The sequence below is a fragment of the Xyrauchen texanus genome, chromosome 40 (genome assembly GCF_025860055.1).
Source record: "Xyrauchen texanus isolate HMW12.3.18 chromosome 40, RBS_HiC_50CHRs, whole genome shotgun sequence".
Taxonomy (NCBI): Eukaryota; Metazoa; Chordata; class Actinopteri; order Cypriniformes; family Catostomidae; genus Xyrauchen; species Xyrauchen texanus.
This window is the reverse complement of record NC_068315.1, coordinates 10,688,907-10,716,683: the sequence shown is the minus strand read 5'-3', so window position 1 is coordinate 10,716,683 and position 27,777 is coordinate 10,688,907. Positions and strand designations below refer to the sequence as shown.

Below are 27,777 nucleotides of genomic sequence, written 5' to 3'. Positions count from 1 at the left end.
ATCAAGACTGACCTAATTTGAACCAACATTTCCCCAACCCAGTGACAAGGTTGACTTTTTTTTAATATATCATCAGTTGCTTGTAGACCTGCTGAGGCAATGCTTCCACAATCAGTGGAGGCAGAACACTTTGACGGGCTATCACTCCTCTACTGGTAGGAAATGTCATTATCTGATTGTCATCTGGCTGAGTGACTTTAGATTAAGCAAATACTACTGCTTTTAAAGCTTATTTGGTTTCTGTTGTAGCTTTGTTTGCCTTGCTTGTCTAGTTTGTGTTTGGTGTCACAAAATTGGCAAAGGCTTGTTTATTTGTGTCTGAAATATAAGCACAGATTCCACATTTCACATGGAACATTTGAGTATATGTTGATTTTCTGATTGTCATTTATGTTGCTCTAGTGTGGATATAATTATTTTATTTTAAACTGCCTTTCAATGGTAAAGCAAAGCTCATTAAAACCTTAGCAGAGAGTAAATAACATGTTGTTATTCAGAGTCATTTTAAGTTTATCATCATCGTGGTGATGAACCAGCAGGAATTGGACACATAGCAAGACTGACAGGATGCACCCTGGGGGGATACCTGCGTAGGTTTGTTATATTGCCTCATCCTCACATGGTTTGTGGAAGGTAAAACAGATTAGGCAGAATTAAGTGATCAGTTTAATGCTGGATCTTTCTGTAATGCAATCTCAGGCACTACATTTGAGCTCACTTCGTTCAGAGTGCCTTAGATGTTAATGGGTGAACAAATGCGTTTTGTTCTAATGATACTTTATGATAGTATAGACAATGTTTCTGTAGGACAAATGCATTTATAAAACTTTATGTAGGTGAAGTTGCTGTATCATTAAATGGAATAACAGTGCACAATTTAAGTAGTCCTGATTCTCTTTGTTGCTCTTTTGTTGTGCTCTTTTGCTGCTTATCATGACAAATAGATTTATGTGCATTGTTTACAGTAATATAGGAGAGAGAAAAGAATACTACTTGGGGAGATGGAAACCAGGTCAAACATATCACTAGTAGAGAGCATGGTTGTTTGCCCTTGTCCTTCTGTTCAGTTCACTCTGACCGCCACATGAACTCAAACAAAAACCTTATTTTGGTCTGAGATTACAAGAGTTGAATCACTCACTCAATGGGCACTGTTACTTAGTTGGCATGATTATTCTGAGTTTAGCATCATAGAACACATGAGTGCATCTGTGCCAACTGTTTTATAACTTGACATGTTTTTGACACCAGTACTCTATACTGTATATTTTCTACATGTTAAGTTGTTCTTGTTCTAATTCTGTTCTTGCTTTCTGCAATCCTATAATTTGCATACTATGCTGACATATCTGATGCAAAATAGTTGCAAAAAAGTTATTAATAAATAATAGAAAGGAACAAATTGTTCAGAGATTTATTTATTTATTTAGTCAATGTTCTAGTTAAAGGCAAAATATATTCATACCCTCTTTCTATAAAGTCTTTACTGCTTACCATTCTCAGTGTTTACCTACATGTTTGAGTGATTTTGAGATAAATGTAAGCACACTTTTCCTGTATAAGCACATTTAATGGGTGACTATTCTTGCTATAATTCTGTTTCCTGTATTCATAAACAGTGGCCCACTTTATTTTAAATTCATACCTTTAAATATTATAATGTTGTGTGAGTGATTGAGAACTAGAATCAGAATACAGTCAGAAATGCTGTTGTCAACTTTTATTATTACCATCCACTAAGGATAATTTGTATGTTTAGAAACTAGTTTTTAATTGAACCTCTGGAGCCTTTCTTTGAAATTATTTTATTGTCCAGTAATTGTTTTTTGTTTATTTTCAATGGAATTACCTCTTGTACATATATTTAAGGGAATAACTGCTTTTCAGGACTATAATGGGGCCCCATGGTATCAGACGTGCTGTGGAGAGACTAGACTTCACAGATTGTAAGAAAGGACTTGGTGAGTTTATTAAAAAAATCCTAAGAGAGTTGCTTTATACTGCATTTAGCAAAGCATTAAATACACAGTTGCTATTGACACTTTGATTTAATTTATTCTTTCACACCTATTCAAAGAATTAATCTAAAAAATCTTAATCTTAATCTGATAGGTGTGAAGATTATTGGGGGCTACAGGGAACAGAGCGGTGAAGAGTTCGGCATTTTCATTAAAAGGGTTTTACCTGGTGGTGTGGCGGCACATGATGGTAAGTTCACTCTCCCAAAATCTCCAATAAAAGTACATTAACGTGCAGTCAAAATGTGGACAGTTATACATACAGTCAAATATGTTTCTCGTGGTTCTAGAAGTGTTTTGATCTAAAGCCATATGCTTAAATGCTTGAATTGTTTTTTTTATTGAATTTGTTTTTTTGCCTAGGTTTGAAATTATTTACTAAACAAAACAAAAAAAAAAAACATAATAAAAAAAAAAAAAAAAAAAATGGTCATTGGCCATTGGGCATTTTAGGTCAAATAAATGGTCATTGGCCATTTTGGTCATTCCCATACTTTCATTTGTGTTGTTTCTTAGTTTTGAAGACTTTTCAGATGTTCTAAGGTGTAGAAAATAGTCATAATAAAGAATGTGTGAGTGTGTCCAAACGTTTGACTGGTATATGTCACAGGTATTACAGATTATGCCCCCTTTATTCTCTTTTAGGGCATCTTAAAGCAGGGGACCTCATTTTAGATGTCAACAACATGAATTTAGGGGGAGTTACAAATGAAAGGTAATACACAGTATTATGAATTATAGACTGTACCATCACCTCTGTAATTTACAGATACATTACCCATTCCTTGAAACATAATTTGTATCAGAGCATCTAAATATAGGTTAAACATTCTTTGTGATGTTCAATCAGGGCAGTGGAGATTCTTCGCATGGCATCAGCTACAAATCACATGTCTTTACTGATCGTTCGCGATGAGGCCTCTAGGTAAGGTGACTTTTACAAATTGGGCAAAATTTTAACAATAAAACATAACTTAAAACATACAGTAGGTCAACAGTCTGAAATAGCTTTAAAGTGTTATACAGTATTAAATGGAACCTCTTGAATAATCTATTTTCAAAATGAAACATTTACATGTGATAGCAGGGATTTGTTTTGTATGCAGAGATTTAAATTATATGGAGAAAGGAAATATTGCTTGCCAGGTACAGCATGTACACAGTTGGATATCATACAAAGTAATCCTATAAATGGATGAGTACGGAACCTCTTGTTTTCTTTTTCTTTAGTGATTATTTTAAAATAGTACAGTATGTTACAAAACAGTACTTACAGTAGTAAGTACATTAAAGTCTTTAGCAATTCATTGAGAATTTCCAAACTTCTTGAAGTATGATCCAGCACTAATGTACAATAAGTCCAGCTGTTTTTAAATCTTCCTAGGATTCTTGATCCATACTGTAAGTCTGAACTGACAATATGGAAATGCTACTTCATGTTAAGGAAATTTTTGAGGATGCATACTGAAATATTTTATTGCGGCACTGTTTATTGGTAGAAGTCTATGTTTTGAGCGGTTGTCAAATACTTCCTGGCTGTCTCAGTTTAAATGGAGCTGGCATTTTGCTGGTCTCAGACTTCCTGACACACACGTTTGTTCTCACGGCTGAACAACTGTTGACATATTCGGGCCACAAGTCTATCAGATGTCTCCTGATTTGAACCAGCTGAGGGCAGGTTTTAAGCTTTTGTAAAAGGATTACAATCATCATTAATGGACAATCAGGCAACTCAAACAAAATGCTTCACTGCATTACACAGAATCTGAGAACATTATGTCAAGACTTAACAGATAACAGGACAAATCACATATCTGATTTGGAAACAGTTTGTCTCTTAATTTAGATACCAATTTATCTGTGATTAATTTCCTAATCTAATAAAGTGCTTCTATGCCTCTTTGAGGACTAACGAGGAAGTTGCATTTAATGAGAATTTGTCGTAGTAAATATCCAAAGAACAAGTTTTAAGCCGTAAGTGCTTATGATGTTTTTACAAACTGAACTGTATTTTAAAACCACAAATAAAATGGGATGTTCTCTATTCAAAGAGAAATATGCTTCATATTTCTGCAGCATATTTCCTAAGATCAAGTACATAGACAGTTTATTGTTTCACAGGAATGGAATCCTTAATTGTGTGTGTGATTATATGTTTATCATTAGGAAGGAATTCGCTGAACTAATGGAAAAATATGGCTCGAGCAGTAACACTATTTCAGGATCAGACAGCACATCTCCCACCTCTGTTTCCACAGGTATTTTTTCATTATGTTCATCAGTATATTTCAGGAGTATATTGAAATGATGGATAACAATAGCTTCCAGTAATCTAACTAAGAAAATGCTCATTTGGTCCCTTCCTGACATCCTTGTTTCCTACATACTGACAGGGTTGGGCGGTAACGGAATACATATAATGGCGTTACGTATTCGGAACAGTTATTTTATAAAAATTTGTTAGAATACTTTTAGAATGCTTCTCTCATAATGATTACAAAATAAGGCAGAAAGAAAAAAAATTCTTGTCAGTCAAGTGAGAAACTTCCTCCAAAAATACTTGAGTAATATAGATAAGTATTTTTTGGGGTATTTGTACTTTACGCAAGTGTAATTTAAACACAATACTTGTACTTTTACTTAATTACAATTCCATTCAATTTATTTTACTTTTTACTCCTTACAATTGAATTAAACTTGAAAAGTACTCACTACTTTTCTTTCATCTTACTGGACTGAAGTCGCCTTTTCATTACAACCGACAAATGACAGATGACAGACCAGAGGTCAGTCATTTTAAATAGAGTGTCGCACAGCGGCTGTGTGAAGTTCCGACCAGTTCTGAAACACTGACGGTTTTTGTCCTGAACTTTATTCTAAACGACAATAATGTAATAACTGCCATTAATGTAATACATTTTCCATTCTTAATGTAATAAAAGGCGATAATATAATAACTTACCAATAATGTAATAACATTTTTGAACCAATAACATAATAACTTTTTGCCTATAATGTAATAAGTTATTATCATAATAAGTTATTACATTATTGACTTTTATTACATTAAGAATGGAAAATGTATTACATTAATGGCAGTTATTACATTATTTACGGTTATAAACGGTAGTAATTACATTATTGGCTCCTACATGCTTGCCACTTTTACAGATTGGACAGTTATGAAGGAAAAATTATCATTCATGTTGCAAATATATATTTAAAAACAAAAGGCTTTCGTAATTAGATGTATACATGTCATTTATTTTTACACTTGGCTATATATTTAAAACATATCTGTGCATTTCTACTCCCTATTTTATTATTGTTGTTGTTTAGCAACTATTCATTATAATAATAACTATAAAACCAGCAATGATAATAATGATAATAAAATATGGAATTGAGTCAATTTTAATTATTAATTTTATTGAATTCATCCATCTGCTCAACAGCAAGGTTTGGTAGCAAACCTCAGAAAACATTTCACAAAACCAACAACAGTATTAACTTTCTTCAAAGCTTATTTGGAATTCTTAGGATCTTTCTCAATGTCTCAAGGGGCTGTGTGCTCTGCAATCGCAATTCGTGTATGCCTTCTTAGTTCTGAGTTGAAGTGTCCACTGTGTTGCACTAAAAGTGAATTAAATGTCTACCGAACAGATCAGGCTTTTAAGGTTAATGCTCTATCGAGATTTAAATCAACAAAACCTACCTACCTCCCTACCCTAAACCTTAAAACTAGACCTTACCAATAGTATCATAAAAAGCAAATATGACATGAAAAATACTATTTCTGAAGCAACCAATTCATTTTGTGGTGCTTCTATGACACTTTCGTTTAAAGCGTCGACTCACGTGTCCTTCAGGTGCTCTTCAGGACTCGTACTCTGGTCCTTTGTATCCTTGCAACACTCTATCAGGTGAGCTACCGTGCAATTTGATCACAATCAAATAAGCTTGTAAATGTAGTTGTATGTAGTGCAAACATTAAAATGAGTCATGCACTATAGTAAAAGTTTTTATTTTATAAAATATAATTGTGTGAAGAATAGAGCAAAAAGTAGTGTTTATGATCTGATAATCTGTAGATTTGAGTGAAAGGGGATAAAAGTCTTTGTTGTTCTAGTGTTAATTCCATCTGGAAGTTGCCATGTTGCCTACAGCAGGCCAAATAAAATAAATTAGCAAAAACAGTTATAATAATAGCATTTTATGCCTAGGTTGCAAATGTAAGTAAGAGTAAGTAAAAAGTAAGAAGGCGACTTATTCTCTCTTGATTTCATTCTAGCAAGGAAAAAACTTAATTTAACTTAATTCCTCCAATTATGACTTGCCTTTATAAATAAACTCAGCAAAAAAAGAAATGTTCCCTTTTTCAGGACATTGTAATTTAAAGATAATTTTGTAAAAATCCAAATAACTTTACAGATCTTTATTGTAAAGGGTTTAAACAATGTTTTCCATGCTTGTTCAGTGAACCTTAAATAATTAATGAGCATGCACCTGTGGAACGGTCATTAAAACACTAACAGCTTACAGACAGTAGGCAATTAAGGTCACAGTTATAAAAACTTATGACACTAAAGAGAACTTTCTACTGACTCTGAAAAACACCAAAAGAAAGATGCCGAGGGTCCCTGCTCATCTGTGTGAACATGCCTCAGGCATGCTGCATGGAGACATGAGGACTGCAGATGTGGCCAGGGCAATAAATTGCAATGTCTGTACTGTGAGATGCCTAAGACAGTGCTACAGGGAGACAGGAAGGACAGCTGATGGTCATTGCAGTGGCAGACCACGTGTAACAACAGCTGCACAGGATCAGTACATCTGAATATCACACCTGCGGGATAGGTACAGGATGGCAACAACAACTATCCATGTTACACCAGGAATGCACAATCCCTCCAACAGTGCTCAGACTGTCCGCAATAAGCTGAGAGAGGCTGGACTGAGGGCTTGTAGGCCCATCGCCTATGGGCACAAACCAACCTTTGCTGGACCAGACAGGACTGGAAAAAAGTTCTCTTCACTGACGAGTCATGGTTTTGTCTCACCAGGGGTGATGGTCTCACTTATCATCGAAGGAATGAGCGTTACACCGAGGCCTGTACAATTTGATTGTTTAAGCAAAATAATTTGCAGACTGTTCTTATCTTAATTGCTTTGTGGGACTGCTATTCTAGAAACCATTTAGCATTTATTTGTAGCATTTTTAAATGAAAGAGTAGCAGATGATTTCTTTAAGAGTAATGAAATAAAAATCTCTTGTGCTCAGGTAAGATGACTGACACTGCCTCCTCCTCCTCATCATCCAGATCAACAAGTCCTCTGCTTCTGAGCCCTAAAGACCCAAACCCAGGATACACCACTGCCTGCAATGCCTCCCCATCTCCACAAGTCTGCACGTGAGAACCAAACAGCACACTGTACATTTCATTTTTTATTTATTTAATTACATTTAATTTTGTTTATTCAGGTGCTTTTGATAATTTGATCATTTTGTTTTTAAATTAGAACATACTCAAAACACTTATGAAAAAATAATTATATTATATTATTATATATGAGATTTTTTTTATGTATTTTAAAATATAGAAAAATTGGCAAAAATACATCAGGCAAATATGTTGGTAATATTATGTATTATGTATACCTGTAATTTTTACCTATTGCTTGGCCATTTCCTATTATTTTATAATCTAAATGTATACATACTGTCAAAAATATAAATTATTAAAAAAAAAAAATATCAGCAAGAATAGAAAATATTTTTTTCTGTTGGTTTTAATTTGTGCTGTACCTACATTAACACATCACATTTATAAATTTAGCAGATGCTAAAACAACTTGCTGTGCATTCAAGTGCATGGTTAATTTTATCAGTACTTTTTGTAATATATTTTTGAAGCTTTAAACAAAAATATTTCTTTCAACCATGCTGATTTCAACATATTTTAACTATAAGGTTCCATTTATTTTGGTCAGATTTTTGTTGTCATAATGGAATACTTCTAGTTTCAAAACCTTTGGATTTCAGACACTAATGCAGTTAATACCACCTGAATTGAATGAGAGCCTGAATGAGAGTGAAATCCCACAAAAGATTAATTCATGGTCATTGAGAGAAAAATATTAATCACCTAGCTTGTCATTGTGTCTTCTGTTGATCCCGCATGGTTACCCCTCTTCCCCAGAGACTGCATGATTCAGTTGATATGTGTTGCCAAGGGGACAGGATTAGGCCTGGTCATTAGAGGCGGGGCTAACCGTGCAGAGGGGCCAATGGTGTTCATTCAGGAAATAATGCAAGGAAGCGACTGCCAAAAAGTATGCCTATATTATCATTGCTATTTTGTAAAATAACAAAACTCTATGCAAAATTATGTTTAAAGCTGTTTTATTTAACTAATAAAATTGTAATTATTTGAAAATATATACATATCTGTTTAATGTTTGGTTAGTGAAACACTATGATAATTTGTGAAGTGAGGTTTTTTTTCCTTTGTGTGACTCCAGGATGGGAGACTTAAGGCTGGGGACCAGCTCATATCTATCAACAAAGAGTCATTCATCGGATTAACACATGAAGAAGCCAAAAGCATACTTACTCGAACAAAACTTAGGTTGAAACTCAAATATATGTCTATGTTTTAAAGTAACAGTTCACCCAAAAATGAAAATTCTGTCATCATTCACTCACCTTTGAATTTCTTCAAGGAGAAATTTGGAATAATATTGAATATTTTTTTTTAATGTCATTGTGTTACACCTACAGGCCAGACCCTACTGTAGAGATAGCATTTATCAGACGAAGGTCTTCTTCAAGCTCCAGCAGTGGACCTCACAGTCCCATCTCCCTTCAGCCTCCCATCGGTACTGTCCCCCAGCTTAGGCCCACTGGACTGGGGGGAGTAACTCTGCCTGGAGGCCTTGTTCCCAAGATATCCAACACCCCCAAATCTGGAAGTGAAACATTGCCTTCAGTAGAACTTACTAAGGTAAGACATAAGACTTGAAGCCGGTTCCTTCAAATCTCCATCTGCTGACAGAGATTCATAAATGCAGTAGCTGTTTCATTAACACAGCTTAAAATGGTGTCTGATTTTGGAATGAAATACTTGCATACTACTTACAGCACAGCATGTGCTGTATACTGCCTACTATTTTTTATTAACTGTATCTAAAACAGAACGTATTATTCAACAATGAACATGACTATTCTACATTGATGTCACATGATGTAACGTTGATCACATGACCTCATTATGTAACATGCTTAATTCAGCAAGTCAATTGGAAAATGAAAAACATTATTTTGCATTTTTAATACAAATTTGTGAAAAACGTCATAACATTTGGCAGCCCAATTAAATATTGAGTCTAGAATGAAATGAAAATTTCCTCTGATGTTACTTCCGGTTCATCCATCACACTGGAAATTATTTCAAGCAGTAAGCTCTGTTGTAATTTTGTACTGGTATTCCTTGCATACATAACATGTGCATACTGTGCACAGTACTGTAGACATACTCTATGCTGCAGTTTATGTTATCATCGTACTAATATGGTATTCCAAACAGACAGTTGCTATGTTTATCTATGTACATAGATATGTAGAATGGTAGCGTGCTATTTTGAGCCCCATTGTTTCTTTCTCCCTCAGGTACGAATAGCAACAGCACAGCCTGAGTTCACCCCTGTATCCTCACCTGAAAGTACCTGCTCCACGGTGGCCAACTCTGGTACTGCAAACCCTTTATTACACTAACCCTAAACAGTCATATTGATATTGCCAGCTATTATATTTGTTCATAATTTTTCCAAAAGCACTGCATTGTAAATGGCATTTTACAATAATACAATCTAACAATCTAATCATCAGAAATAAATCTTCTGGCATAACCTGGATTAGTCTACCTGTTCAGCAGACGTTTAGATGGATGTGTCCAGCTGGCATGGTTCTGCTGTCAGTTTTAGTTAATGAAAATAGATTCTACCGTTAACATGACACAACTCCAGGTCAAATCAAGGATACAGAAATCTGTTTAGGACAGGGTTTAATTTCATTTGTAAGCTCCCATGATAAAGCTTTCCAGTAGCAAAGATTTGAAGCAGATTTAAACACCAGGTGTACTGAATGACAAAAATGTGAAATGAGGAACAGAACTTTTTGTTTTCAGATTCCATTTGAATCTGTCATAGTGAGAATGTTGATGGTCAGAATAAACTTTGACCAGATGGATCTCAGCTGGAGGTTAAAGAGAGGAAAGGTTTTTTTTCAAGGTGTCTACTACTGTGAGAACAGCATCCTTGCAGGGGAGCAGGTAAAGAAAGTCCACTTTTTATCCACCAAAGCTCTAAGGGTCTTTGGATGGAATCAAATATGACTGAAGTTTAGGCTTGAAACTCTATGTGGTGCAAGCTGATCTGATCTGTTCTTTGAGCTTGTTATCTGTTAGCCAATCAGCTCGCTCACCTGTGACATGTGAAGCCAGTCAGTTTGCATGGTGTAAGCTGACTGGTCCTTTTGCATGTAATCGGGTAGCCAATCAACTTTTCTCTTTGTGTAACATTGAAATTGCTCAGTTTTGCAGAAAAGCTGGTTTCACTGCAAAATGCTGAGAGAGTTTCTCTCTTAAACCCACCTCCACCCCAGCTCCACCTACCTAGATCTGCTACGTGGGGATCGTTTGTAATGTCTATTTGTGCAGCAGCATGTTCATGCATGCTCAATGCAGCATGACTTGCGCTTTGTCTAATTGTTCAGCAGCAGCATGTCTACATGCTAACGCATTATGTATGCATATTTTCTAGAAGTAGCAAGTCTCTGTACTTGCTCTGCAGCAGTGGCAGCAGTGCAGTTTCACAGTCCTTTCACTGTGTCAGTCTGGGTTTTTGTCTGACAGGACCATGGCATTATCATCCCATGTCTGTCTTGTGTTTTCGGTCGGTCTTGTTTCATGTCTGGAGCATACTGTCTGGATCCTGACTCTTCTCTCTGTTCAGTTTCTGTTTTGGTGTCAGGATCCAGACTCTCATGTTCCATGTCTTGTCCTGTATTGCATGAGTGCATTGCGCTTGTCACCTTGGTGGCATGCACTCGTGTCAATAATCTATGTCTGTCACTCGCGACAGCGGATGCGTGTTGCGCTGCTCACCCAGGTTGCGAGCTGTCTTCACGTTGTGCTGATGTTTGGTCACTTCGGTCTTAGGTTTCGTGTTTATGTGTCTGAACTCTTGCTCAGGTGTCCAGTCTTGTTTTTGTCTCCTCTTGTGTGTATTGTGTGGCGTTTTACTCACAATGTACGTTCAGGTTTTGTCTAGTGTGAGAATATGTGGCATTGATTTGTTTGGCATTGCTACACATTCTCACATCTTGTTTGTTGGTTGGCATGGGCATATATCACCTTATTGTCTTGCCTATGTGCGTTCATGCCATTTGGGTGTTTTGTTGTTCCCCATTTTCCAGTCCAACCTGTTTCCGTTACCCTCTGCCCCAGCCTGGACACCTTTTTCCCCTATGGGGTACCTCCTTGTGGGAGCTGTTTTTTTTTTTATTCATTTTTGTATTTAAATAAATTCCTTGTATTTTGAATCTCTGCGCATGGGTCTTGAGCCTCTTCTTATTTCTGAAATGTAGCAGATCTATTCTGCCAAGACCAATACCTTATCAATAATGTCATACCCAAATTAACATGCTAAATCTTTCAGAGATTTGTCATTACAAAATGTATATCATACTAAATTGCTTTGAATTTTTGAGAAATCATGCTATGTAAATGAAACCAATAAGAAAATTATACATGTATTAAAGACATTTTCCACAAATAGGGTTCAGAATAGGGCTTTAAACATTTAAAAATTTTATTTTTTATTTTTCAACAAAAAAAGAAAGGGAAGGAGGGGCTTAATCTTCAGAAAATTTAATCATCAAGCTTAGGAGGTTAAACTAATTTTAAAAGTTTTTCAAAAATTTGGGACATTTCTCAAATTGTTTAGAACCCTGATTTGTGTTATTTTGGTAATGTATATTAAATAAAAAAAAAAGTAATTTTTAAAGTAAACAAATTATAATAATCTGCGATGGACTGGCGACCTGTCCAGGGTGTCCCCCGCCTTTCGCCCAATGTTAGCTGGGATAGGCTCCAGCCCCCCGCGACCCTGTACACAGGATAAGCGGTTGACGATGGATGGATGGATGGATGGAAATTATAATAATCTGGGTAACCACGGTGCCAGTAACAGGGTTGCAAATGTCATCACATAAATTAAAGAAAAACATTTGAAGGATAATTTTGTCTTATAATACTTGCATAACAGAGTTGATTGGTTCAGTTTGGCCAATGCACCCAACATTATAAAAAACTGAGAAAATTTAATGAGATTTTTTACTCCGCAATTCTGTAGAAGGGGTCCATATGTGGTTATTTCTTGGGTGTTATAATTTTAAGGAATATTACATTTTCATGTATCTACTGTAAAATATCAAAAAATTTTCACACACATATGCACACACACACACAAACCAAACAAAAATACAAATAAAAACAGGATATGTGTCTCAAAGGATTGAGACATGAAAGTGTACCCAATTCTTGAAAGTAACACAAAAATATGCAGGTACTGAACAATAAATCATTAGATTGTAAACTCAGTGGCGCAACTACGTACAGAGAGGGCAGAGTGAGAAGCCAACCTAGGGCCCGGGGTGAGAGGGGGTCTGCAACGGACGGCCAAATGGGAATGATAAAAATGTCCACGAGCCCGATGGGCGATTAAAAATACCACCCCCAGGAAGGTGAAAAATTACAGATGGGAAAAGGGTCTAACAAGAGCTTTACTGGGGCCTGTAAGATCAAAGTTACACCTCTTAGTGAACTCATTGTCAGAACTCATACCTATTAGTTCAGTTACACAGTTATTCATCATAAGAGGATTTAACAGGGTTGGCACTATTTTGAGCAAAGCATTGTGCTTTCTCTCCAGTTCACAGATCAGGTCATGGTTGGGATATGGAGAAAAAAATTGCCTGTTTAAGCAATTTGAATTCCTGCTTGTATACAATGCATTATTCATGGCATCATAAGGGATCAAATACAATGTCATTATATTTGGGTGACAGTAAGACTTGTTTACAGATGTGTAGCTAGCTAATGTGATTTTCAAATATTTGATGGAATCTACTAGAATTAGTTCTCTCTTTGAGTTATGTAACAGAGCGCAGCAACAAAAACAATGTGATGCCCTTGATCAAAATCACAAAAAGATGTTTAGCAAGAGAGAGAGAGAGAGAGAGAGAGAGAGAGAGAGAGAGAGAGAGAGAGAGAGAGAGAGAGAGAGAGAGAGAGAGAGAGAGAGAGAGAGAGAGAGAGAGAGAGAGAGAGAGAGAGAGAGCAGTTTTATGGTTAAGCGCCACTAGTGGCACCAAATGGAATTGCAGATGACCAGCGCAGTTTTCTTTCCTGTGTTCACATATTTGTTATTGAAATTGGAAAATGTATGTGACATATTGAAGGGATTGACCTTTTTTTTATTTTTATTTTTTTATAGCCAATAGGCTGTAGTTACAGTATGTCATATAGCCAAGAGCATGATATGCTACTTGTTAATTGGTTGCAGGTGTTTTTAGGGGAAGGGACATCCTCATTCTATAGAGCATGTGACTGGACAAAAATCTGTGTAGTGCAGAATGAGTCATCAATCATTTTGGTCCTTTCACCCGAAAATTTTACATTTTAAATGTGTATAACCACTGAAAGTTAATTGTAAGAACTCTTGGAATAATGAAAAACAGTATGAAACTGTATATAATATCTGTATATAAATAGAATAATTAAATAGGAATGTGTGTATTTTTATTTAACATCCTGAGCCATTCAATGTAAACTCTTTCGATTTAGTTTTTAACTAATTTGGTCTCTCTTTCTCTTTCCTCAGATGTAACCGCTACCTGTAAGCCCATCAACACATCCAGACCCTCAAAACCTCCCCCCTCCAACCCCAGCTCCCAGATCAAGCCAGAGAAAATTGAGCAGGTCTCTCACACTGGGCTGCTGCACATTCTGTATATCTGTTGCCATGGAAAACAGTGTAGAGGACAGAATATATTTAGAACCTTTTAAACTCCAGAAGATCATTTTAATATATACATTTACATATGTAAATAAGTGAAAACAAATGTATACAATTTTAATTTACAATATTTATGCATTGGAAATATTTATAAAGATAAAATGTATATAAATTGAATTAAATATATTAAATAGATGTATTCTAATAAATAATATAATATTATACAAACAGGCATTGAAGCATGTTATTTGTGTGTGAGCGAGAGAGAGTAAAGCAGTTAGCACGTTGTGCTCATGTAATGAAATGTTCTAAAAGGGCAGTGGCTCTGTCCACAGACACTGGAGATGCTGGGATTGAAGCCTACTGAGATCCAGGTCCAGACTCTGAGAGAAAGACTGCGTTTGAGCCCAGCAGGGACAGTGTCCAGTGGAGGTAAGAATAATTTATATCAGTCCTCATTATTAAATAAGTACTTATGCAGTACATTTATAGACACTGAAAACTTTGGATGCTGAAGCTACACTTAATATACTGTATGATTGTCATTGCATTAGACAACAAAGTATAAAACCAAGTGGCCTTTAAAAAAAAAAAAAGATAGCGAGAGCACACTTTTCAAGCAAAACATTTCATTGTTTTTTTATTTAATTTATTTTTTGTTAGGTTTAAAATGATAAAACAGTTTATACACTGTTCAGAATTAAGACTAAGTATTTGGGAACTTTATGGTAGTGGAACATGTTAATGTGATGAATTACACAGGAGGAACTGTGAGGAATTGACATACATCCACTAAAATCGCTTTGACACCAAAGTAACTGCTAAAACGTAGTTCTGAGAAAAAACTCTAGTGTGTGTGAATGTGTACGTATATATATATATATTGAACTGCAATAACATTCAGATATTTTCAAGTGTTTCTAAATGCCAACGTGAACTCTTTGGTTCCACTGTATATATTCAATTTAAAATGATAAATGGACATTATTATTAAACATATTTTATAGTCATTTAATTTTTTCCCCCATGAGATTTTGAGAGAGTTGCAAAGGAACAACTGAGTCTACCGTCTAAGTCTAACTTAGAACAGGAAGCAGCAAGATTCACATCAGATGATCTCACTGACTCTTCATTAGACCCTACGGTAAAGACAAAGAATATTTCATTATTGCAGCAGAAACATGACAATAATAAGTGATTATTAGCAGATAATAAACCGTCATTTTTGTTTTATTAGCCATCAATATCAGACTCTGATGATTTGGATGAGATGGAGAGACTAAGAAAAGACCACATTGACGCCTTGAGAGAAATCAAGAGACTACAGGTAACATGACAACAGTTTTTGCAGCCATTACGGTTGCAGGAAAAGTATGTGAACCCTTGTGAATGAGATTTGTGTATCATTTGTTAATGTTCTGATTAAGGAGACTGTTTGTCTATTGTTGTGACTTAGTTGAACATCAGATAAAATTTTGTAATCAAATTCTTCAGAAATCCATGGTAAAACCAAGGGTTCACAACACTGAAATGTATGGCATTCGTTCATGTGTTATTGACTGAGACTCTTATGAATCCTATTAGCAAGAATGAGTGAGCTAACTCTAATGCTGACTCATGCGAAGATCTGTGTTATAACAGGATAAGCTGGCAGAATCCGAGAGCCTTAATCATAAGATGCAGCAGGAACTGACAAAAGTTAAACAGGTGCGCAACCCTTACTTAAACCTTAAGTTCTTGAGCATCTGTTGTTTTATTTCATTTGTTTGAGTTCTTTGTAAGAGATGCCACAGGGGGGCGCTCTGGGCGCATGTTCATGTGATATGCAAATCTTGAACAGAGTTTGAGGCAGAAACCACACTGTCCTCTCCAAAGCACAATACCGAACTTATATAGGAAAATTTTTTGAAAATATGTATCAAAGTATCTCCATACTATGAGTAATATCCAAATTCTATTTTGATCATCTTGTGCGTGATTACATGGAATGTGCTCACTACAGGAAGCTTGAAACGCCTACATTAGAACATCATGTGGGAGAGGACATTGAGGGATGTCAATCGCTGTTTGGAAGTTGTTCAGTTCTAGTGGGTTATAAAGAAATTAACCCCTACTAGCCTTCTGGGTTCTATCGCAAATCCAATGAGCTTCAACATTTATCCAAGATTAACTGGACCTTAATGGTTTTATAAAACTGTTACTAATGTAGCAGAACATTCTGAATGAGAAAAATCATTTTGCTGTATAGAATGTTGCCAGTTCAAATACATCCAGCTGAGTTAAACAAATCACTATCATTAAGTATTGAAATTTGGCCCGTAGCTCATCCCGCATGAATGATACTTTAAATTGTGTAGTTTAGCATGGGGGACAATAAAATAGGCACAACAAAAATAAAAAATCCCACGTACATAGACTCCCTCATGTTTCCAACCCCACCTGACATTCTTATGATGACATCATAAATTAAGTAAATGATGACAGAATTTAAATTTTTGGTTGAACTATTAATTTAAAAGCTAATCTAAATAAACGGGGAGACACAATCAAAGAGACACAAGACTGCTTGGTCAGCTGTTTGAATTAAACTTCTGTCTCCCCATTCTGAGAGTGCTTTGCTCTGGTCTGTGGCATTGCTCTGGTCCCTCCTGTACCTCCACCGAGGGCTCCATTTCTTATCTATTTCATCATAAAGGAGCTACACTCCCTATAGTGTGGAACCAATGCTTTTTCAAGCCCTGTGTATTTTTTTTAAAGCATAGTTATGTATTTCTGAATCCGTTCTGCTCTCTTGACCTCCACCTACTCACTACCTTCTATATCTGCCATTAGAATAACAGGTAGGCTGATGGGTTTTTCAGTGCTGAATCAGTAGGCTTTTAAGCATCCTCTCCGCAGGCAAAATCACTATCAACGCAGTGCATCCCCGGCTATATTGCAGCAAATAGTGTGGGTGTGAGGTCTGAGGTGTGCTGTCTTTAGGATGAGAACTTTCCATTTTAATCTTATCTAAGTGTTGTGTGTGGGGTTTAGGGTTAAAGGAATACTTCGCTCAAACATTTAAATTATGTCATTATTTATTCACCCCCATGTCGTTCCAAACCTCTATGCTGTTGAAAAATCTTCAAGCATCTCTTTTCCAGACAGAATATAGTGACAATAGCTGTCAAGAAAACATCCTTAAAGCACCATCAAAGTTGTCTTCTAAAGCCATAATATAGCTTTGTTTGAATAAAGGGTCGTTTTCTATGTAAACATAAGTCTTTGACATTGCATCACGCAGGAGTGGCACCTTTTTTAAGATGCCGTGTCAAGTAAAAAAGGAACGTCAACTTTTGAAAGTGCTTCTCGAGATGCCGTTACTGTATATGCGTTGCGCTGCGTCTAGCTCTATTTAGTACAAGAGCATGTTTGGTCTAAGAGACTAAAATGTACATTTTTCACTATAAATCTTCCCCTCTGCGGCAGCTCTCAAATTTAATTCTCCATTCTGTATATTCAAATTGGCGTGTCATGTACAGTTACAATATACACAAGAGTCAAGAAAACTCAGTTCAACACTTCCCCCACTCCTTGCATGTTTGTTTAATATTTTATTATTTTGGTTAATTTGGGTATATTTGTAGCTACCAAGAGAGTGTAGTAGCCTACTCCTAGTGCCATTTAACACATTTTTCTATGTTTAAATCTATTCCATAGAATTCCTCAGATTTTTCCTAAAAATTAGCAGAGAAAATGCAGAACAAGTCTGCAAATAAAGTTTGGGCCTGTTCATGTGGACTGCTTCCATGCTTGTTTGTTTATTTATTTCTATATTTATTTGTTTTTGTTCTTTCTGGAGTTGGCAGCCTTATTCACCACAAACTGTCCAAATATAGAAAATAGCTTTAATAAAGAGTATTCAAAATGACTCTATTTGTCTAACAAATAAGATAATAGTGGCATTATAAACAGTATGTAAATAAAAATGAGGAAGAGTAAATCATTTCAGATTTTTTACTTTTTGGGTGAACTTTTCCTTTAACAGACAGAGTGTTGTTTTGGTCTTTTACAAGACCGTTTCATATATTTAAGTGATTTAAAATATTCAGAATAACTATTCTGCACTCTCTCTTTCATGAGACTGTAAAGCTTAATATTAGCTTCCTTGATTCATTGACTTCTTATTATTTTCCTCAGACACATCCTCTAATTCTTAAGACTACAGGGACAGATTTATGTGTGCCATTAAGTTTCAGATTAATTGAAAATTACATTAGCTCTAACCAATCAAGTATCCTTATAATAAACGTCACATATTATACATTATGCATAGAGTTTAAGCTAATTGATATTTATAAGACCTTCTCATGATGAGTAAAGTTCCTTTACGTGTGAAAGTCAAAGAATATGGGGGAGGAGACAGCCACAAAAGGAAAATTATTGGCCCCTCTTGTGCCCACTTAGGCTTAAAGATTTCATTATGAACTACCACAGACACTTTGCATCACTGCAAAAACAACAACATTTTGATGTTGGATTTACTTAAAAATATGTGACTATTTTTTTCCTTTATGTTTTTTAAGTATATTTAACGTATGATTATTTTATGTCAGCACAACTAGAAAACCTCTGTTAGATATACACAAATGTATCAGTTCATTCAAATATTTTTAATGTAGATTTAAATAGGATTTGTGACCTTAAGGAAGTATTTCTACTTAATCTAACCCATACAAAAATAACTTTTAGGTGAAACCAAAATTTACCTGAGTAAATTTTGTCATATTTGATAAAATTTTTAATTTGAACCAAATCAGTTAAGTACTTTTTGACCAAAAAAAAAACATGCTTAAATTACTACACAAGGGCTTATGGGTATTCCCCACATCCTCAGTTCTGTACTTGATCATTTGAGTTAAAACCTTAATTTTATGGAATTTGAAGCAAAAAAAGTTCAAGGAATTCACAATTATTAATATACATTATCGTTGCAAGTTCACCTTAAAATTTATATTTTGTGTTGTACACATTTAAGAAAATTAAGTAAAACTAAAAATGTTTTAAATGTAAATTTTTGAGTAGAAGCTATTTATGTTAATACGTTGTGGGTTTGAGCCATCAAATATTTTCAGTGTTGCATTTGCAAATCCTTTCAGTGTGGTTTTCACAGAATGTTTCTCAAGTGAAGATTCTCTTAAGCCACATTTCGTGTCACCTTTCCATTAAAGAGCGCTATCAGCAGAATCAGAATGAGAGCTTTATTGCCAAGTATGCTTACACATACAAGGAATTTGTTACAGAACTTCGGTGCACAAACAATACAACAACAAGAAATAGAATAAAAATAATAGAACATATAAGTATATATATAGAAATACACAATAAGACAAAATATATATATATATACTGTATATAGGTATCTACAAATACAAATCTGTTATATATAGATGCAAGGGAATGTAATGGCAGAAGAGGTAGGATGTGTTGGATAAATATAAATAGACTAAGGTGTTTATTATTGCTCAATGGGGCAGTTTTAGCAGTTCATGAGATGGATAGCCTGAGGGAAATAAACTGTTCTTGTGCCTGACGGTTCTGGTGCTCAGTGTTCTGTAGCGTGGGCCAGAGGGCAACAGTTCAAAGAGGTAGAGGTATCATACCCCACAGCTTCATAATTACAGTGGGCCAGTCACCTTTCCTTTGTTTGACATCTATTGACTGATGTGGTGCCGACAAGTATCCAATGTTGTTGTGGTTTTCATTAACACCAAGGCACCTTTCTGTCCCTGCCTTATGTAATAGCTTGTTTTTCTGGTTCTACCTTGCACCTGTCAACACCTACTCTTGTCTTTTCTTTATAGCCGAAATGGACCTAAAGAAACATGTTTGCACATGCCATATTCAAAGCCTCTTTAAACAATTACAAAATAGATGGGTTAAAAGAAGCAGAGCAATGCTTTGTCATGCAGAGAGTCTGGAGGGTGAGAGGGAAAACGTGATGGGGTGGTAGGGAAGGGGGGTGAGACAGTACAGGCATGCCTTTTCAAGTGCCCTACAGTTTGCAATGTTGGGGGAGAGCCTCTGAGAACTTAGCGCTCTACTGTAAATGCACTATCAGCAGTGTTGCTCTATGTGGAACTCTGCTGTTGCAGGAAGCAAAATCTGCCATGGAAGAGAGCCGATCCATGTGGACCCGGATCCATCTGGCAGAGGCAGCTCAAAAACAGGTCCGGGGGATGGAGATGGACTATGAAGAGGTTATCCACCTCCTGGAGGCTGAAATTGCTGAAATGAAGTCGCAGAAAGCTGAGCAGCCTGGCCAGGGCAAGGTATTACACTTTGAGAATTTGTTTCCAGCCCACTCACTCCCAATCCATCTCCACTGGAAATGTCCAGGCTTTACTATTATCCCATTCTGCAGAAAGTAGGTCACTGTTTGCTTTGTATTATTCAGTGACTGGGCTGATGTGCTGTGAAGGTTTTAACATGATCTTGCATGGTGACGTGGGCTGATGAGGCTATTTTTGAAATCTTTGGCTAGCAACCTTGCGTGTCATGAAGGAAAACCTTTTTCTCAGCAATTTATAATTTAAACAGACTTTGATCACTTTTTTTTTTTTGACAGGATTGCTTGCTGAAAATTTTATTGCACACATAATTCTCATCTTCTTTAAAAAATTAAACAAAAATTTTGAGATAGTTCATCACAAACTGTAAATTCTGTTATCGTTTACTTACCCTATTGTCATAATGTTGTTACAAACCTGTGTGACATCCTTGCTTCCATGGAACACTCAAAGCAATGAATGAAAGTGAATGGTGACTGAGGCTAACATTATGCCTAAAATCCTCCTTTGTGTTCTTCAGAAGAAAAATATTCATATGGGTTTTGAACAACATGAGGGTGAGTAAATAATGACAGAATTTTCATTCTTTGGGTGATCTCTTGAGGTGTATATAACACTGCACTGGTAAATTATTTTACCATGTCGAGTAGCACATAAAAACATTTCCACAGTTGGATTTACTGGCAGCCTAACTTTGCAGTTCTTGCTGTGCATTGTACACTGAAAAATTGCTTGATATTAGACAGACTAAATCAATGCTATTTTAATGTATATAGAAGAGTACATTTTATTTATCTTTCTTTGTCTGTATTGGTTTTTGAAATTGAGGTAATTCATATATCAACTCTGATATTCACACAGGAGGCGCTAGAAGACCTGAAAAAGAGGATCGCTTTGCTTGAATGTCAGCTTCGGAAGAGTGAAACTGCAAATAAGGGTTTTGAGATCTCTACGGGTAAACTTCTACAGTTTGTGGAGGTGATGTATATGAATATTAAATTATAAAGTATAACCAAATAACAGCAACAACAAAAAATGGTATTTTAAAATCTCATATAAATCTCCAAAAGCTGCTTTAAAAAGTCTCCTGGGATAAAGTTCTTAAGAAAAATGCCACATCATCACATCCCAGCATTCTAAATAAGGTTCCAATATAAACAGAGTTTACATTGAATGGCTCAGGATGTTAAATAAAAATACACACATTCCTATTTAATTATTCTATTTATATACATTATGTACAGTTTCATACTGTTTTTCAGTATTCCAAGAGTTCTTACAAAGCACCAGGGCCTTTAATGGGTCTGCTCGTCATTTATTTGAAAATAAGGAATTTAGCTAGATTTAGTTTTAACAATCTGTTCCGTTAGCTTGACTGGTACAGCATAGTGCTACAAATGCAAAAGATCATGGGTTTTAATCACAGGGAACACACAGAAAATACATAAAATGTATAGGCCTACATGTAAACATTGCTTGAATGCACTTTGTATAAAAGCCAAATGTGAAAATGTACAATCTTTTCTAAATAATTAATATGATCAAATTGTCTTTTTAGGAATATTTAGTGAAAAAATTATTATTCTTAAAAACAAGAATAGCAATGACTTCCAATAATCCTAATATTTTCATCAGTATGCAGAGGATTTGTAAATCAAAGTTTCCTTTGTGGCTATCACACAGAGAGTGTCTCCCCCAAATTACCCACAATACTAGTATAGTCTAACTAATTATCAATTAACATGGGGAAAACCAATCAAAAACTCCCATGCTCTGCTCTCTGCTCAGCATGATTTTCTGCAGCTAAATAAAGATAAGACAGAGATGCTTTTTATTGGAAATGGTGCACATAGAAATGCAAGTCTGGCACATCTAGACTTCTTGAATTTAAAGGCCAATAACATCAAGAATTTAGGAATATTGTTTCATAGCAATGTTTTAAAAACACATTAAGCATTAAACAGCATATGAACACTATTGCAGCATCTCTAAACCATTAAAATACACCCCCAACCGATGGTTAGAAAGGTGTTCATGGATATTTAGTGTGTGTTTTGGTTGGCCTACATAAGAGCTCTAGAGTTAAAAATGTGGATGCAAGAATGTATTAATATATATGTACATATATAGGTTTATTTTTAGTAGTATTGCCCCTATGTACTTTATCAGTATGATTACTGAATATACAATTTACATCTCTCTCCTAGACAATCCATAAGCAGTTGACTCAATTTGCACTTTTTTAAGTATCTCAAATTGCACTAGGGCACATTATTAGTTTCTAGGGCTTTTCCTCAATCCATATGATTTTCTTCTCTCATCACATTCTTTTGATTGAAATTTCACTCTTGTCTATTTAATCTTCTTCTTGTTATCTCCTTTCAAATCGATGTTTTGAATGCTTTTATGTACATATATTCTGTTTGTTACCTGTAAAGCACTGTTTTAAACACTGCTATAGTAGTATAATTATTAAAAATAATTATTTAATAATTAATGGTATAGTTCACACAAAAATGAAAAATCTCTCATTATTTATTCACCCTCATGTCATCCCAGATGTGTATTATTCCCTTTTTCTGCAGCACACAAATTAAGATTTTAAGAAGAATATTTCAGCTCTGTAGGTTCATACAATGGAAATGAATGGTGACCAGGACCCAGAAGGTCCTTAATGGACATAAAGGCAGCATAAAGGTAATCTATTAGACTCCAGTGGTTAAATCAATATCATCTGAAGTGATATGAAAGGTGTGGGTGAAAAACTGAATCAGTTTTTACTATAAATCTCAGTTTTCACTTTCACTTCCATGTTCAGGTGTGGAAGTGGCTTTAACGTTCACATTCAGCCACCTACTGGTTGAGGCTGGTCAAAGGTGGAGATTTATAGTAAAAAAGGACTTAAATATTCTTCAAATGCTTCAGAAGACATGGATTTGATCAATGGACTCAAATTGATTACTTTTATACCGCCTTTATGTCCTTTTTTGGACCTTCTGAGTTCTGGTTACCGTTCACTAGCATTGGAAGGACCTACAGAGTGGAGATATTCTTATATATATCTTCATTTGTGTTCTGCAGAAACAATAAAGTCATATACATCGGGATTGGCATGAGTGTGAGTAAATAATAACAGAATTTTAGCTTTTGGGTGAATTATCCTTTTAATACTATTATTATATCAGGGTACAACAGGGCTAAATGCTCCATAGGGAAAAAGGCTCCATTGATTTTATTTTCTCCCAAAACTCTAAATAGCAACACAGACTACCACAGCACTTTCCTAAACACCTGTCTGTCACTATACACTGGAACATTTTCCTGTTCTGTGAGATCTTTGCTTGTGGTAGCGAATGAAAAACTCAAATTTCTTTTGAGACAAAATACTTATTTATCATTTTCAGTTTTGTTTAAGGTCAAACATTTTTGAATATAGTCCAATAAGTTAAAGGATATAATTTGGGGTAAAAAGCCCACCTGTTGCATGGGCTAAAGGCCCCTATGAAACACATTGTTGTTTTTTTTAAGTGAGGCAAATAGATTTGTTATGAAAGATGTTCAAAGTGGGCGCACATTGTCTAAACCAATAAATGTAGACATTAGTTGTTTAGTTGTTTAGAGATGTAATAAAATGCCAAATGTGTTTGAAATGAACAGGAAATGGTTGACTTTTTCTGAAGTAGTTAATTTGAGTAGGCATTACCTTAATTTATTACTCAAAAAAGCATTGTGTTGTCTCAAAATGATTTGCATTTGTGGACAAATTGTGCCCTTTTATATTTCCCCAGTATCTACATGATATCACTTTAAACCTCCTTGGGGCCAAGTGTGGGATAAAAGGCTCCCTCACCACCTTTCTTTTTAAAACTAAATTTTAATTGAAACAACCTTCTGTAATTATTTATTTTCATACAAATTATGTTGCTCCATCAATATTCAATAAAAATATATATATATGTTTTTACCTTGATACATTTTGTGACCAGAAAAAAGAAATTTCCTTCAGGGGTGCCTTTAGCCCCATTGTATCCTATTATTATGAGCAAAATGTTAAGGTGATATTATTCATTATTATTATTATTCATATTATTATTATCATATTATTGTTATATTTATTTTTATTTAGAGCAAAATGCAGTACATATTATTATTTTTACTACTACTACTACTATTGTTGTTGTTGTTGCTGTAAAATGCATGATGTGAAACTGTGTTAAATCTTTTATACTGATCAAACACAAATGATTAATCTAACTATCCACATTTTATAAACCCCACAGGCTGTCCAAGGCTTCCTGTCTGAGAACCAAAGTGGTCCAAGAGACTATAGGTAAGAGACTTTTCTGTCATGGGTTAAGGCAGAGCTAATGAGTCCACTCAGACCTAATCTAGTTTGTAGTATGTGCCCGACAGCAAGATTACACTTTGCTAGCAACAAGTGTAATAATTTAATAAGAAATACTTTTTACCTTTAGGGGCCTTTTGCCACATCATGAAAGTTTACCACTGATATTTTGGAGACTGTGTAGTCATAGTGTGTAAATGGTAACTTTTTTTCCAGAGCAAGTTCTCTAGCTTCTGTTCTATTATCAGACTTCTTTGGGGGCAAAAGACAGGGATTGATTATGTACAGAAGTCAGTACAACACTTTCCTGTGGCATTGATGTTGATTAGACCCAGTCAACATGGCCTCCTTCTGTCTTCCACCTCTTGCTCAACTAGCTGGTCTCATCAGGAGAGCCTGCTTTTCCCCTTATGATCATCCCCTAAGGCCACTGTGTCTTCGTCTATTAGGACTAGAAAATATTACACGTCCTGATAAATTGAAAAACACAGAGGACATATGAGGTTTATTTTTGAAAAAGGGGACATGTTGTTAAATTATCTCTTCGACAAATTATTTGGCCTACCCTGAAACACATCAGAAAAATTAGGGATAATTATTTACATTATTATTATTATTTTTTTTTTACAACATTAAAGCTGAAGTGTGTAATATGTGCACCATTATTGTCACCAAACTGAATTGCAGAAATAATCACTGTTTTCAAACATATTCCACAAAAAAAAAACGTTGTACTGTACAAACAGATTTTCCGGCCCTAAACTCAAACCACTGGCTGAGCCAATGCTACTGCCTGGTCTAAAATTAAACAGAGGACTGATAGCGCCACAGAGCCAAGAGTTTTACTTTTGGGTCACTTTTGGGTGAAATGTACCTACAAATGGTTTACTTGCAATAGTGGGTAATTTTGCATTATCTGCCAGCCACAGCGGGAGGTGATCTGTCTCTGATTGGCCTTCTTTGACATGAAATGCTGTTGTTTAGTAAAATCAACACGCTCTTTTAGAAGTTACACATTTTATTATATTTTGAGGAACAGACTCTAGAGAGGATTCAATTGTAAAAAGCACAAAGATCACATGTATATCAGGATTTAATGTTTGTGCGGTCGGTAAATATTATACATGTTGAGTACATTTCTAAATAAATTAATAAAAATGACTGGTAAAAAAATCTGAGTTGCAGGTAAAATTCTGCACACACCAACCACTGTTACCGGTTAATTTCTCACCCTGGGGACATTAAAGTTTAATGTCATTTTGGACCATTTATTGGTATAATGTTGATGAAAAACAATGAAAAACAACAGCCGAATACATTTAACACATTTTTCATATGTGTTAGGCTGATGTGTGATCATTTAAAATGTGTAATGACACAAGCAGATTAGAACATTTATAACAGAATATGTCATATTGCTTTGAAATTACATCCTATATCAATGATTCAAATTGATTTTAGAGTTCATCATTTTCTATTCCTTTTATTCCTAACATGTCCTCATTCATTTGTTATGATTTCAAGGAATTACTGAAGTCTTTTGGGGTCATTCTTCAAATGACCCCAAAGTGTGGTAGTTTTATAATATGTTTTCGTAACGCCGGTCCATCCATGTCAGTGGGTCTGATTCCCCTTCCCCAAAAATGCAGCCTTTAGTAGACGTCATGCTGCGCTCTTCTTTTGTGCCAACTTGCCCAGCGTGCTTTGTTAATTTCAGGTCAAAGGGACAACACTTTTCCACAGCTTTTATAACAAGACAATCATACAAGACTGGCACAATTTTCAACCTGAGAGGGTTGTTTTTCATGATAGAGTAATACTAAAAACGAAATGTTAAAACTGATTTACAATGTACATAAACAATTTAAACAGTATATTTACAATTAAGAAATTCAATGACTTGGCATAGCATTTAAAAATTTCATATTCTTATGGTATAATGTTTTAATAAAGTAATAAGCCACAAAAGGCTGTGTGTCACAGTGATTTTATCTCCGGTAAGGGGTTTTATTCACGGAGTGCTTAACAAAGGGCCTCTCATGACATATTAAATGAATGCCTTTATTCCATGGAAAACAAAAGGATTTTTGGCAATATGTTACACTCAGCCACCATTCACTTTCATGACATCTTTGTCTATACAATGAAAGTGAAAAGGCTGTCATTCTGCCTAACATCTCCTTTTATGTTCTGCGGAAGAAAGAAAGTCATACAGGTTTGGAACAATATGAAGGTGGGTGAATGAATTTTCTTTTTTGGGTGAATTATCACTTCAGTACAATAGTCTGGTCTTTTTTCCATTAGCTCTCCCAGTGATCCAAAGCTGGCCACACTGTCTCAGACATTGGCTTCTCGAGGTGGCAAGAAACCACCCTGGACAGCATCTGCTCTCGCCTTGGAAGCTAAAGAACTAACTCATGCTGTTAGAGCCATTCTAGAGCTGGACTAGAAAGTGATGTGCATGAGCATGCTTTCTATTTCTCCATGCAAACATCACAACATCTCTTTAAATGCCATTGTTGTCCCCATATCAATGCAAATGTGAACGTTGATGTTGTCTGGCCCTTGACCTACTGTGTCACACAAACGTTCATATAATTGTACCAGCAATTTGACTAGAACTACAGTATGCTGGATGAGATGGTGTTAATTTTTGCAAGGAGATTAAACATGTTATAAATGTAATAATTTTGTCATCATAATCTCAAAATCAGTTGTATCATGGATTTGTGTCATTAATCTGTATTATTCATGGAGTCAGTCCTGTTTTTGCTTCTTTGTCTGTATTGTAAACAAGGTGACTTTTAATAAACAATCTGACATATGAAGTATATTGTACTGTAGTATTAGCCAGAAAATCCAAATATTTGTAATACTTAACAGATCACTGATGTATATTCAAATATTTAAATATTGTATGTCTATATATAAAACTTTAATTCATATATTTTCATTCAGTATACTGTATATTCATATATTTGAATGCATATGAACTGTTACTGATCTG

The 27,777-nt window shown here is 35.2% G+C and overlaps 1 protein-coding gene across 1 annotated transcript; it reads left to right on the top strand.

Moving 5' to 3' along the window:
* On the top strand, positions 1–27,593 carry LOC127633688 (syntaxin-binding protein 4-like). Its single transcript, XM_052112944.1, has 20 exons — positions 1–155; positions 1,888–1,961; positions 2,113–2,208; positions 2,664–2,733; positions 2,869–2,943; positions 4,185–4,276; positions 7,300–7,429; positions 8,219–8,351; positions 8,541–8,647; positions 8,800–9,022; positions 9,688–9,766; positions 13,962–14,059; positions 14,432–14,528; positions 15,128–15,240; positions 15,334–15,423; positions 15,738–15,803; positions 20,231–20,407; positions 21,287–21,403; positions 24,706–24,755; positions 27,075–27,593. The coding sequence occupies exons 1-20, from the start codon at positions 100–102 to the stop codon at positions 27,217–27,219; spliced, it is 2,088 nt and encodes a 695-aa protein (XP_051968904.1). The 5' UTR covers positions 1–99; the 3' UTR covers positions 27,220–27,593.
* Positions 27,594–27,777: the final 184 nt, after the last annotated feature.